Source organism: Salmo salar, chromosome 03, assembly GCF_965601325.2.
Source record: "Salmo salar chromosome 03, fSalSal1, whole genome shotgun sequence".
Taxonomy (NCBI): domain Eukaryota; kingdom Metazoa; phylum Chordata; class Actinopteri; order Salmoniformes; family Salmonidae; genus Salmo; species Salmo salar.
Window position 1 is genome coordinate 12,541,074 of NC_138293.1, and position 13,514 is coordinate 12,554,587.

Sequence of the window (13,514 nt, forward strand, 5' to 3'; positions counted from 1 at the left end):
TTTTGATTCGGGGACGATAATCAGTAAACGTCTTAAGACTAGTGAAATATTGAAATAGTGAATCCTAACATGCCTCGCCTTGGGAGAGAGAGAAAATAGCTATGTTGAGCTACTGTAGAAATAGACGTAATAACATTTTGACTGCATGATATTCAATTGGCTCAAAACCTCTCCTTTACAGAGAGTAGTGATAGATTATTGGCTCAAAATCTCAAAAACCTCTCCTTTACAGAGTAGTGATAGATTATTGGCTCAAACCTCTCCTCTACAGAGTAGTGATAGATTATTGGCTCAAACCTCTCCTTTACAGAGAGTAGTGATAGATTATTGGCTCAAAACCTCTCCTTTACAGAGTAGTGATAGATTATTGGCTCAAAACCTCTCCTCTACAGAGTAGTGATAGATTATTGGCTCAAAACCTCTCCTTTACAGAGTAGTGATAGATTATTGGCTCAAAACCTCTCCTCTACAGAGTAGTGATAGATTATTGGCTCAAAACCTCTCCTCTACAGAGTAGTGATAGATTATTGGCCCCAAAGTCAATCTAAATCCTATCTTGGGAGAGATGGGAAACAATGTAGCTATGGTGAGTTGAGCTGTTGACATTATGGTTAATAACATTTTGGTTGTGCTGTATGATATTCAGTTGGCACAAAAGTTAATCGTACCATAGTCTAGGGGAAAAGGACATATTGCATGTTGCAATGTGGTGGATAAAAACTTGAATATAAACTGTTTTGAATCACTTGTCCATCGCAAATGAGATCCAGTCAAATGTACTGTAACACAGTATTAGTACAGCAGGCGTTTGCAGTTCACAGTTCAAAACAATATCAAGTCTAGTTTAGTCCTTTCTAACCCATTTAAAGTCTTTCAATAAAAAAAACCCATCAAGACTGATGACTGGCCATGCTGTGTGGGTGTGTTTCACTGTTACACAATGGTCCAATAACACAGACCAGAGCCATATATTTAGATATATGACACAGACCAGAGCCATATATTTAGATATATGACACAGACCAGAGCCATATATTTAGATATATGACACAGACCAGAGCCATATATTTAGATATATGACACAGACCAGAGTCATATATTTAGATATATGACACAGACCAGAGCCATATATTTAGATATATGACACAGACCAGAGCCATATATTTAGATATATGACACAGACCAGAGTCATATATTTAGATATATGACACAGACCAGAGTCATATATTTAGATATATGACACAGACCAGAGCCATATATTTAGATATATGACACAGACCAGAGTCATATATTTAGATATATGACACAGACCAGAGTCATATATTTAGATATATGACACAGACCAGAGTCATATATTTAGATATATGACACAGACCAGAGTCATATATTTAGATATATGACACAGACCAGAGTCATATATTTAGATGGCTCTGACACAGACTACAACTACACTGCAATAAGCCCAGGGGAGTAGAAACAGCAGCAGGAAGTCAAGTGCTGAGACAAAATATATGAAAAAATATAAACAAATTCAACAAACCCATGTAAACAACTGCATCAAATATAAACAAATGTGACCAAATATAAACAAAAATGGCAAAAATAAACAAATAATAAAATATCCAACATATGTACACAATGCAACAAAAAACATATTTACGCAAGTATAACAAATATAAACAAATATCAAATACATCTAGACAAATATAAAATAAATATAAACAAATATCAAATACATCTAAACAAATATCTAATAAATATACATACATATAATCAAATATCAAATAAATATAAACAAATATATAATAAATATAAACAAATATCTAATAAATATACATACATATAAACAAATATCATATATATAAACAAATATATAATAAATATAACAAATATAAATATCTAATAATATAAACCATTATCAAATAAATATACATACATATAAAGAAATATCTAATAAATATAAACAAATATCAAATAAATATAAACAAATATCAAATAAATATAAACAAATATCTAATAAATATAAACAAATATCAAATAAATATAAACAAATACCTAATAAATATAAACAAATATCAAATAAATATAAATAAATATCAAATAAATATACATACATATAAACAAATATCAAATAAATATAAACAAATATCTAATAAATATAAACAAATATCAAATAAATATAAATAAATATAAACAAATATCTAATAAATATACATACATATAAACAAATATCAAATAAATATAAACAAATATCTAATAAATATAAACACATATCTAATAAATATAAACCATTATCAAATAAATATACATACATATAAAGAAATATCTAATAAATATAAAGAAATATCAAATAAATATAAAGAAATATCTAATAAATATAAACAAATATCTAATACATATAAACAAATAACAAATAACTATAAACAAATATCTAATAAATATAAACAAATATCAAACAAAAGTACTGTGAGCAGATTTGGAGGGAGGAACTGTCAACAACACTATAGTACTACAGTATATGATATGACTGAGTGAAGCACAGCTGCGGAGGGCTACACAGCCATCTCATCATCCAGGCAGTCTGAAGGGCTCTCTGCGTTCAGCACGTTGAAGAGGCGTGCCGCGCCCTCAGGCCCCGCCCCCTCGCCCTGCCCCCAGCTGTCCCTGTCACTGCTCTCGTCCGTGTTGGACTCATATTCCGAACCGATCCCTGACTCCCGGAACCGGAGGAGCTCCAGGGCTCCAAGGACCTCCTCTCTACCCACAGGGGAGTCCCCGTCTGGGCCGCCTGAGCTTGGACTCTCCCCCTCCTGGTCTTGGTTCTGGTGGGGCTCCTCTCCTCCGCGGCGGGGGAAGCGGAAGCACTCCAGCCTCACGGCACTGCCGCCAGGCCCCAGAGAGAGGCTCTCCGGGGCCCTGGTCCCTGGTGGAGAGGACCCTGTTAGGGTGGAGGCCCATGGGCCGCTGTTGATCTGGGGCTGACCCTGCTGGGGGCCCATGAAGGTGGGGGTTGTGGGGGCGTCACGCAGGGGGGGCTTGGCACGGAAGGTGATCTCCAGCAAACTGTCCTGGGAGCCCACTGTGGAGAAAACAGAGAAGAGAGAGAGTGAGATTGAGAGGGATAAATAATGAAAGATACTAATAAAATAAAAAAAAGACAATTATTGGGAATGGAGGAAAGAAGATGAGTGAGGGAATAGAGAGAGGCGAGAGAGGAGGTGATTTGAGGAGAAAATTGAGAGCGGAAATTATGATAAACTTGAAAGGTCAAGATGACAGGCAGGATGACAGGTAAGATGACAGGCAGGTAACAGGTAAGATGACAGGCAAGATGACAGGCAAGATGACAGGCAGGATGACAGGCAGATAACAGGCAGATAACAGGCAAGATGACAGGCAAGATGACAGGCAGTTAACAGGCAAGATGACAGGCAGATGACAGGCAAGATGACAGGCAAGATGACAGGCAAGATGACAGGCAGTTAACAGGCAAGATGACAGGCAGATAACAGGCAAGATGACAGGCAAGATGATAGGCAGATAACAGGCAAGATGATAGGCAGATAACAGGCAAGATGACAGGTAAGATGACAGGCAGGTAACGGGTAAGATGACAGGCAAGATGACAGGCAGATGACAGGCAGATAACAGGCAAGATGACAGGCAGGTAACAGGCAAGATGACAGGCAAGATGACAGGCAAGATGACAGGCAGATAACAGGCAAGATGACAGGCAACATGACAGGCAGATAACAGGCAAGATGACAGGCAAGATGACAGGCAGATAACAGGCAACATGACAGGCAACATGACAGGCAGATAACAGGCAAGATGACAGGCAAGATGACAGCGTTGCTGATGAGCTGTGATGTCAATGTTGATGATTACATGACAGTACAGAAGGAGGAGAAGAAAGGGATGAATGATGAGAAGTGAGAGATGAGAAAAGAGACAGTGATGAGAGGGGAGAGATGAGAAGAGAAACAGAAAGAGAGGAGAGAGGGGAGAGATGAAAAGATAAACAGGGATGAGAGGAGAGAGATGAGAAAAGAGACAGGGATGAGAGGAGAGAGAGGAGAGAGATGAGAAGACAAACAGGGATGAGATGGGAGAGAAGAGAAGAGAAACAGGGATGAGGGGGGAGAGATGAGAAGAGAAACAGAAAGAGAGGAGAGAGGAGAGAGATGAGAAAAGAGACAGGGATGAGAGGGGAGAGAGGAGAAGAGAGACAGGGATGAGAGGGGGGAGGTGAGAAGAGAAACAGGGATGAGAGGGGAGAGATGAGAAGGGAAACAGGGATGAGAGGGGAGAGATGAGAAGAGAAACAGGGATGAGGGGGAGAGATGAGAAGAGAAACAGGGATGAGAGGGGAGAGGGGAGAGATGAGAAGAGAAACAGGGATGAGGGGGAGAGATGAGAAGGGAAACAGGGATGAGAGGGGAGAGATGAGAAGGGAAACAGGGATGAGAGGGGAGAGATGAGAAGGGAAACAGGGATGAGAGGGGAGAGATGAGAAGGGAAACAGGGATGAGGGGGAGAGATGAGAAGAGAAACAGGGATGAGAGGGTGAGATGAGAAGAGAAACAGGGATGTGAGGGGAGAGATGTGAAGAGAAAGAGGGATGCGAGGGGAGAGATGTGAAGAGAAAGAGGGATGAAGAGAGAGGGGGAGAAGAAGCAAAGCGAGGGATAAGAGAAGAGAGAATGGATAAAGAAGCAGAGCCAGTTACTGGAGCTGAGTCCTCCAGCAGCCTTGAGCTCCAGCTCCTGGATCTGTTTGACCAGTAGGGAGATGTGCTGCAGCAGGTCAGTGTTCTGCAGCAGGAGTCTCTGGACCCGGGCCTGGGCGTCTGTCCTTGCACGCACCTCCACTGACAGCTGGTCCTGGAGCACACACGTCTAGGTAGACACACACCACACACACACACTGGGAAGTGAGAGTGTTTACACACACGTTTGCAGGTATGTAGATACTGTACGTAGATACTGTACGTAGGTACTGTACCTAGGTACTGCATGTAGATACTGTATGTAGGTACTGTACGTAGATACTGTATGTAGGTACTGTATGTAGATACTGTATGTAGGTACTGTACGTAGGTACTGTATGTAGATACTGTATGTAGATACTGTATGTAGATACTGTACGTAGGTACTGTATGTAGATACTGTATGTAGGTACTGTATGTAGATACTGTACGTAGGTACTGTATGTAGATACTGTATGTAGGTACTGTATGTAGGTACTGTATGTAGATACTGTACGTAGATACTGTATGTAGATACTGTATGTAGATACTGTATGTAGATACTGAATATGTAGATACTGTATGTCGGTACTGTATGTAGGTACTGTATGTAGATACTGTATGTAGGTACTGTATGTAGATACTGTATGTAGGTACTGTATGTAGGTACTGTATGTAGGTACTGTACGTAGATACTGTACGTAGATACTGTATGTAGATACTGAATATATAGATACTGAATATATAGATACTGTATGTAGATACTGAATATGTAGATACTGTATGTAGGTACTGTATGTGGGTACTGTATGTAGATACTGTATGTAGGTACTGTATGTCGGTACTGTATGTAGATACTGAATATGTAGATACTGTATGTAGATACTGAATATGTTGATACTGAATATGTAGATACTGCATGTCGGTACTGCGTAGGTACTGTACGTAGGTACTGTATGTAGGTACTGTATGTCGATACTGTATGTAGGTACTGTATGTAGATACTGTATGTAGGTACTGTATGTAGATACTGTATGTAGATACTGTATGTGGGTACTGTATGTAGGTACTGTATGTCGTTACTGTATGTAGAGACTGTATGTAGGTACTGTATGTAGATACTGTATGTAGGTACTGTATGTAGAAACTGTATGTAGGTACTGTATGTAGATACTGTATGTGGGTACTGTATGTAGGTACTGAATATGTAGAGACTGTATGTAGGTACTGTATGTGGGTACTGTATGTAGATACTGAATATGTAGATACTGTATGTAGGTACTGTATGTAGATACTGTATGTAAGTACTGTATGTAGATACTGTATGTAGGTACTGTATGTAGGTACTGTATGTCGGTACTGTATGTAGATACTGAATATGTAGATACTGTATGTAGATACTGAATATGTTGATACTGAATATGTAGATACTGCATGTCGGTACTGCGTAGGTACTGTACGTAGGTACTGTATGTAGGTACTGTACGTAGATACTGTATGTAGATACTGTATGTAGGTACTGTATGTAGATACTGTACGTAGATACTGTATGTAGATACTGTATGTAGGTACTGTATGTAGGTACTGTATGTAGATACTGTACGTAGATACTGTATGTAGATACTGTATGTCGGTACTGTATGTAGATACTGTATGTCGGTACTGTATGTAGGTACTGTATGTAGATATTGTACGTATATACTGTATGTAGATACTGTATGTCGGTACTGTATATAGATACTGTATGTAGGTACTGTATGTAGATACTGTATGTAGGTACTGTATGTAGGTACTGTATGTAGATACTGTATGTAGGTACTGTATGTAGATACTGTATGTAGGTACTGTATGTAGATACTGTACGTAGGTACTGTATGTAGATACTGTATGTCGGTACTGTATGTAGATACTGTATGTAGGTACTGTATGTCGGTACTGTATGTAGATACTGTATGTAGATACTGTATGTAGATACTGTATGTCGGTACTGTATGTCGGTACTGTATGTCGATACTGTATGTCGGTACTGTATGTAGGTACTGTATGTAGATACTGTACGTAGGTACTCTACGTAGATACTGTATGTAGGTACTGTATGTAGAAACTGTATGTAGATACTGTATGTAGAGACTGTATGTAGGTACTGTATGTAGATACTGTATGTAGATACTGAATATGTAGAGACTGTATGTAGGTACTGTATGTAGATACTGTATGTAGGTACTGTATGTAGATACTGTATGTAGGTACTGTATGTAGATACTGTATGTAGATACTGTATGTAGATACTGTATGTAGGTACTGTATGTGCGTACTGTATGTAGGTACTGAATATGTAGGTACTGTATGTGGGTACTGTATGTAGATACTGTACGTAGATACTGTACGTAGATACTGCATGTCGGTACTGCGTAGGTACTGTATGTAGGTGCTGTATGTAGGTACTGTATGTCGGTACTCTATGTCGGTACTGTACGTAGATACTGTATGTAGGTACTGTATGTAGATACTGTATGTAGGTACTGAATATGTAGATACTGTACGTAGATACAGTATGTAGATACTTTATGTAGATACTGTATGTAGATACTGTATGTAGGTACTGAATATGTAGATACTGTATGTAGGTACTGTATGTCAATACTGCGTAGGTACTGTATGTAGATACTGTATGTCGGTACTGCGTAGGTACTGTATGTAGGTACTGTACGTAGGTACTGTATGTCGGTACTGTATGTAGATACTGTATGTAGGTACTGTATGTAGATACTGTATGTAGATACTGTATTTAGATACTGTACGTAGATACTGTATGTAGGTACTGAATGTAGGTACTGAATATGTAGATACTGTACATAGATACTGTATGTAGATACTGTATGTAGGTACTGTATGTCGGTACTGTATGTCGGTACTGTATGTAGGTACTTTATGTAGTTACTGTATGTAGGTACTGTATGTAGATAATGTATGTAGGTACTGTATGTAGATACTGTATGTGGGTACTGTATGTAGGTACTGTATGTAGATACTGTACGTAGACACTGTACGTAGATACTGCATGTCGGTACTGCGTAGGTACTGTATGTAGGTACTGTACGTAGATACTGTATTTAGATACTGTACGTAGATACTGTATGTAGGTACTGTATGTAGGTACTGAATATGTAGATACTGTACATAGATACTGTATGTAGATACTGTATGTAGGTACTGTATGTGGGTACTGTATGTAGATACTGTATGTAGGTACTGTATGTAGATACTGTATGTCGGTACTGTATGTAGATACTGTATGTAGGTACTGTATGTCGGTACTGTATGTAGATACTGTATGTAGATACTGTATGTAGATACTGTATGTCGGTACTGTATGTCGGTACTGTATGTCGATACTGTATGTCGGTACTGTATGTAGGTACTGTATGTAGATACTGTACGTAGGTACTCTACGTAGATACTGTATGTAGGTACTGTATGTAGAAACTGTATGTAGATACTGTATGTAGTGACTGTATGTAGGTACTGTATGTAGATACTGTATGTAGGTACTGTATGTAGATACTGTATGTAGGTACTGTATGTAGATACTGTATGTAGATACTGTATGTGGGTACTGTATGTAGGTACTGTATGTCGTTACTGTATGTAGGTACTGTATGTAGATACTGTATGTAGGTACTGTATGTAGATACTGTATGTGGGTACTGTATGTAGGTACTGAATATGTAGAGACTGTATGTAGGTACTGTATGTGGGTACTGTATTTAGATACTGAATATGTAGATACTGTATGTATGTACTGAATGTAGATACTGTATGTAGATACTGAATATGTAGAGACTGTATGTAGGTACTGTATGTAGATACTGTATGTAGGTACTGTATGTAGATACTGTATGTAGGTACTGTATGTAGATACTGTATGTAGATACTGTATGTAGATACTGTATGAAGGTACTGTATGTGCGTACTGTATGTAGGTACTGAATATGTAGGTACTGTATGTGGGTACTGTATGTAGATACTGTACGTAGATACTGTACGTAGATACTGCATGTCGGTACTGCGTAGGTACTGTATGTAGGTGCTGTACGTAGGTACTGTATGTCGGTACTCTATGTCGGTACTGTACGTAGATACTGTATGTAGGTACTGTATGTAGATACTGTATGTAGGTACTGAATATGTAGATACTGTACGTAGATACAGTATGTAGATACTTTATGTAGATACTGTATGTAGATACTGTATGTAGGTACTGAATATGTAGATACTGTATGTAGGTACTGTATGTCAATACTGCGTAGGTACTGTATGTAGATACTGTATGTCGGTACTGCGTAGGTACTGTATGTAGGTACTGTACGTAGGTACTGTATGTCGGTACTGTATGTAGATACTGTATGTAGGTACTGTATGTAGATACTGTATGTAGATACTGTATTTAGATACTGTACGTAGATACTGTATGTAGGTACTGAATGTAGGTACTGAATATGTAGATACTGTACATAGATACTGTATGTAGATACTGTATGTAGGTACTGTATGTCGGTACTGTATGTCGGTACTGTATGTAGGTACTGTATGTAGTTACTGTATGTAGATACTGTATGTAGGTACTGTATGTAGATACTGTATGTGGGTACTGTATGTAGGTACTGTATGTAGATACTGTACGTAGACACTGTACGTAGATACTGCATGTCGGTACTGCGTAGGTACTGTATGTAGGTACTGTACGTAGATACTGTATTTAGATACTGTACGTAGATACTGTATGTAGGTACTGTATGTAGGTACTGAATATGTAGATACTGTACATAGATACTGTATGTAGATACTGTATGTAGGTACTGTATGTGGGTACTGTATGTAGATACTGTATGTAGGTACTGTATGTAGATACTGTATGTAGGTACTGTATGTAGATACTGTATGTAGGTACTGTATGTAGATACTGTATGTAGATACTGTATGTAGATACTGTATGTCGGTACTGTATGTCGGTACTGTATGTCGATACTGTATGTCGGTACTGTATGTAGGTACTGTATGTAGATACTGTACGTAGGTACTCTACGTAGATACTGTATGTAGGTACTGTATGTAGAAACTGTATGTAGATACTGTATGTAGAGACTGTATGTAGGTACTGTATGTAGATACTGTATGTAGGTACTGTATGTAGATACTGTATGTAGGTACTGTATGTAGATACTGTATGTAGATACTGTATGTGGGTACTGTATGTAGGTACTGTATGTCGTTACTGTATGTAGGTACTGTATGTAGATACTGTATGTAGGTACTGTATGTAGATACTGTATGTGGGTACTGTATGTAGGTACTGAATATGTAGAGACTCTATGTAGGTACTGTATGTGGGTACTGTATTTAGATACTGAATATGTAGATACTGTATGTATGTACTGAATGTAGATACTGTATGTAGGTACTGTATGTAGATACTGTATGTAGGTACTGTATGTAGATACTGTATGTAAGTACTGTATGTAGATACTGTATGTAGGTACTGTATGTCGGTACTGTATGTAGGTACTGTATGTCGGTACTGTATGTAGATACTGAATATGTAGATACTGTATGTAGATACTGAATATGTTGATACTGAATATGTAGATACTGCATGTCGGTACTGCGTAGGTACTGTACGTAGGTACTGTACGTAGGTACTGTATGTAGATACTGTATGTAGGTACTGTATGTAGATACTGTATGTAGGTACTGTATGTAGATACTGTATGTAGATACTGTATGTGGGTACTGTATGTAGGTACTGTATGTCGTTACTGTATGTAGAGACTGTATGTAGGTACTGTATGTAGATACTGTATGTAGGTACTGTATGTAGAAACTGTATGTAGGTACTGTATGTAGATACTGTATGTGGGTACTGTATGTAGGTACTGAATATGTAGAGACTGTATGTAGGTACTGTATGTGGGTACTGTATGTAGATACTGAATATGTAGATACTGTATGTAGGTACTGTATGTAGATACTGTATGTAAGTACTGTATGTAGATACTGTATGTAGGTACTGTATGTAGGTACTGTATGTCGGTACTGTATGTAGATACTGAATATGTAGATACTGTATGTAGATACTGAATATGTTGATACTGAATATGTAGATACTGCATGTCGGTACTGCGTAGGTACTGTACGTAGGTACTGTATGTAGGTACTGTACGTAGATACTGTATGTAGATACTGTATGTAGGTACTGTATGTAGATACTGTACGTAGATACTGTATGTAGATACTGTATGTAGGTACTGTATGTAGGTACTGTATGTAGATACTGTACGTAGATACTGTATGTAGATACTGTATGTCGGTACTGTATGTAGATACTGTACTTCGGTACTGTATGTAGGTACTGTATGTAGATATTGTACGTATATACTGTATGTAGATACTGTATGTCGGTACTGTATATAGATACTGTATGTAGGTACTGTATGTAGATACTGTATGTAGGTACTGTATGTAGGTACTGTATGTAGATACTGTATGTAGGTACTGTATGTAGATACTGTATGTAGGTACTGTATGTAGATACTGTACGTAGATACTGTATGTAGATACTGTATGTCGGTACTGTATGTAGATACTGTATGTAGGTACTGTATGTCGGTACTGTATGTAGATACTGTATGTAGATACTGTATGTAGATACTGTATGTCGGTACTGTATGTCGGTACTGTATGTCGATACTGTATGTCGGTACTGTATGTAGGTACTGTATGTAGATACTGTACGTAGGTACTCTACGTAGATACTGTATGTAGGTACTGTATGTAGAAACTGTATGTAGATACTGTATGTAGAGACTGTATGTAGGTACTGTATGTAGATACTGTATGTAGATACTGAATATGTAGAGACTGTATGTAGGTACTGTATGTAGATACTGTATGTAGGTACTGTATGTAGGTACTGTATGTAGATACTGTATGTAGATACTGTATGTAGATACTGTATGTAGGTACTGTATGTGCGTACTGTATGTAGGTACTGAATATGTAGGTACTGTATGTGGGTACTGTATGTAGATACTGTACGTAGATACTGTACGTAGATACTGCATGTCGGTACTGCGTAGGTACTGTATGTAGGTGCTGTATGTAGGTACTGTATGTCGGTACTCTATGTCGGTACTGTACGTAGATACTGTATGTAGGTACTGTATGTAGATACTGTATGTAGGTACTGAATATGTAGATACTGTACGTAGATACAGTATGTAGATACTTTATGTAGATACTGTATGTAGATACTGTATGTAGGTACTGAATATGTAGATACTGTATGTAGGTACTGTATGTCAATACTGCGTAGGTACTGTATGTAGATACTGTATGTCGGTACTGCGTAGGTACTGTATGTAGGTACTGTACGTAGGTACTGTATGTCGGTACTGTATGTAGATACTGTATGTAGGTACTGTATGTAGATACTGTATGTAGATACTGTATTTAGATACTGTACGTAGATACTGTATGTAGGTACTGAATGTAGGTACTGAATATGTAGATACTGTACATAGATACTGTATGTAGATACTGTATGTAGGTGACTGTATGTCGGTACTGTATGTAGATACTGTATGTAGGTACTGTATGTCGGTACTGTATGTAGATACTGTATGTAGGTACTGTATGTAGATACTGTATGTAGATACTGTATTTAGATACTGTACGTAGATACTGTTTGTAGGTACTGTATGTAGGTACTGAATATGTAGATACTGTACATAGATACTGTATGTAGGTACTGTATGTGGGTACTGTATGTAGATACTGTATGTAGGTACTGTATGTGGGTACTGTATGTAGGTACTGTATGTAGATACTGAATATGTAGATACTGTATGTCGGTACTGTATGTAGGTACTGTATGTAGATACTGTACGTAGGTACTGTATGTAGGTACTGTACGTAGGTACTGTATGTAGGTACTGTACGTAGATACTGTATGTAGATACTGTATGTAGGTACTGTATGTAGATACTGTACGTAGATACTGTATGTAGGTTCTGTATGTAGGTACTGTATGTAGATACTGTACGTAGATACTGTATGTAGATACTGTATGTCGGTACTGTATGTAGATACTGTATGTAGGTACTGTATGTCGGTACTGTATGTAGATACTGTATGTAGATACTGTATGTCGGTACTGTATGTCGGTACTGTATGTAGAGTACTGTATGTAGAGACTGTATGTAGAGACTGTATGTAGATACTGTATTTAGACACTTTATGTAGATACTGTATGTAGATACTGAATATGTAGAGACTGTATGTAGGTACTGTATGTAGATACTGTATGTAGGTACTGTATGTAGGTACTGTATGTAGATACTGTATGTAGGTACTGTATGTAGATACTGTATGTAGATACTGTATGTAGGTACTGTATGTGCGTACTGTATGTAGGTACTGAATATGTAGGTACTGTATGTGGGTACTGTATGTAGATACTGTACGTAGATACGTTATGTAGATACTGCATGTCGGTACTGCGTAGGTACTGTATGTAGGTACTGTATGTAGATACTGTATGTAGGTACTGTATGTCGGTACTGTATGTCGGTACTGTATGTAGATACTGTATGTAGGTACTGTATGTAGAGACTGTATGTAGATACTGTATGTAGATACTGTATTTAGATACTTTATGTAGATACTGTATGTAGATACTGAATATGTAGAGACTGTATGTAGGTACTGT

The 13,514-nt window shown here is 37.9% G+C and overlaps 1 protein-coding gene across 1 annotated transcript in view; it reads right to left on the bottom strand.

Annotated features, from left to right (window-relative positions):
* Window positions 1-2,456: 2,456 nt before the first annotated feature.
* Window positions 2,457-13,514, bottom strand: part of LOC106598614 (carboxyl-terminal PDZ ligand of neuronal nitric oxide synthase protein) — a 68,857-nt gene continuing 57,799 nt past the window's right edge. The window contains exons 9-10 of the mRNA XM_014189645.3: window positions 4,730-4,898; window positions 2,457-3,079 (exon numbers count right to left, since the gene is read on the bottom strand). Coding sequence (XP_014045120.3) covers window positions 2,553-3,079; window positions 4,730-4,898 — 696 coding nt within the window. The 3' untranslated portion in view covers window positions 2,457-2,552. The remainder of the gene's footprint in view (window positions 3,080-4,729; window positions 4,899-13,514) is intronic.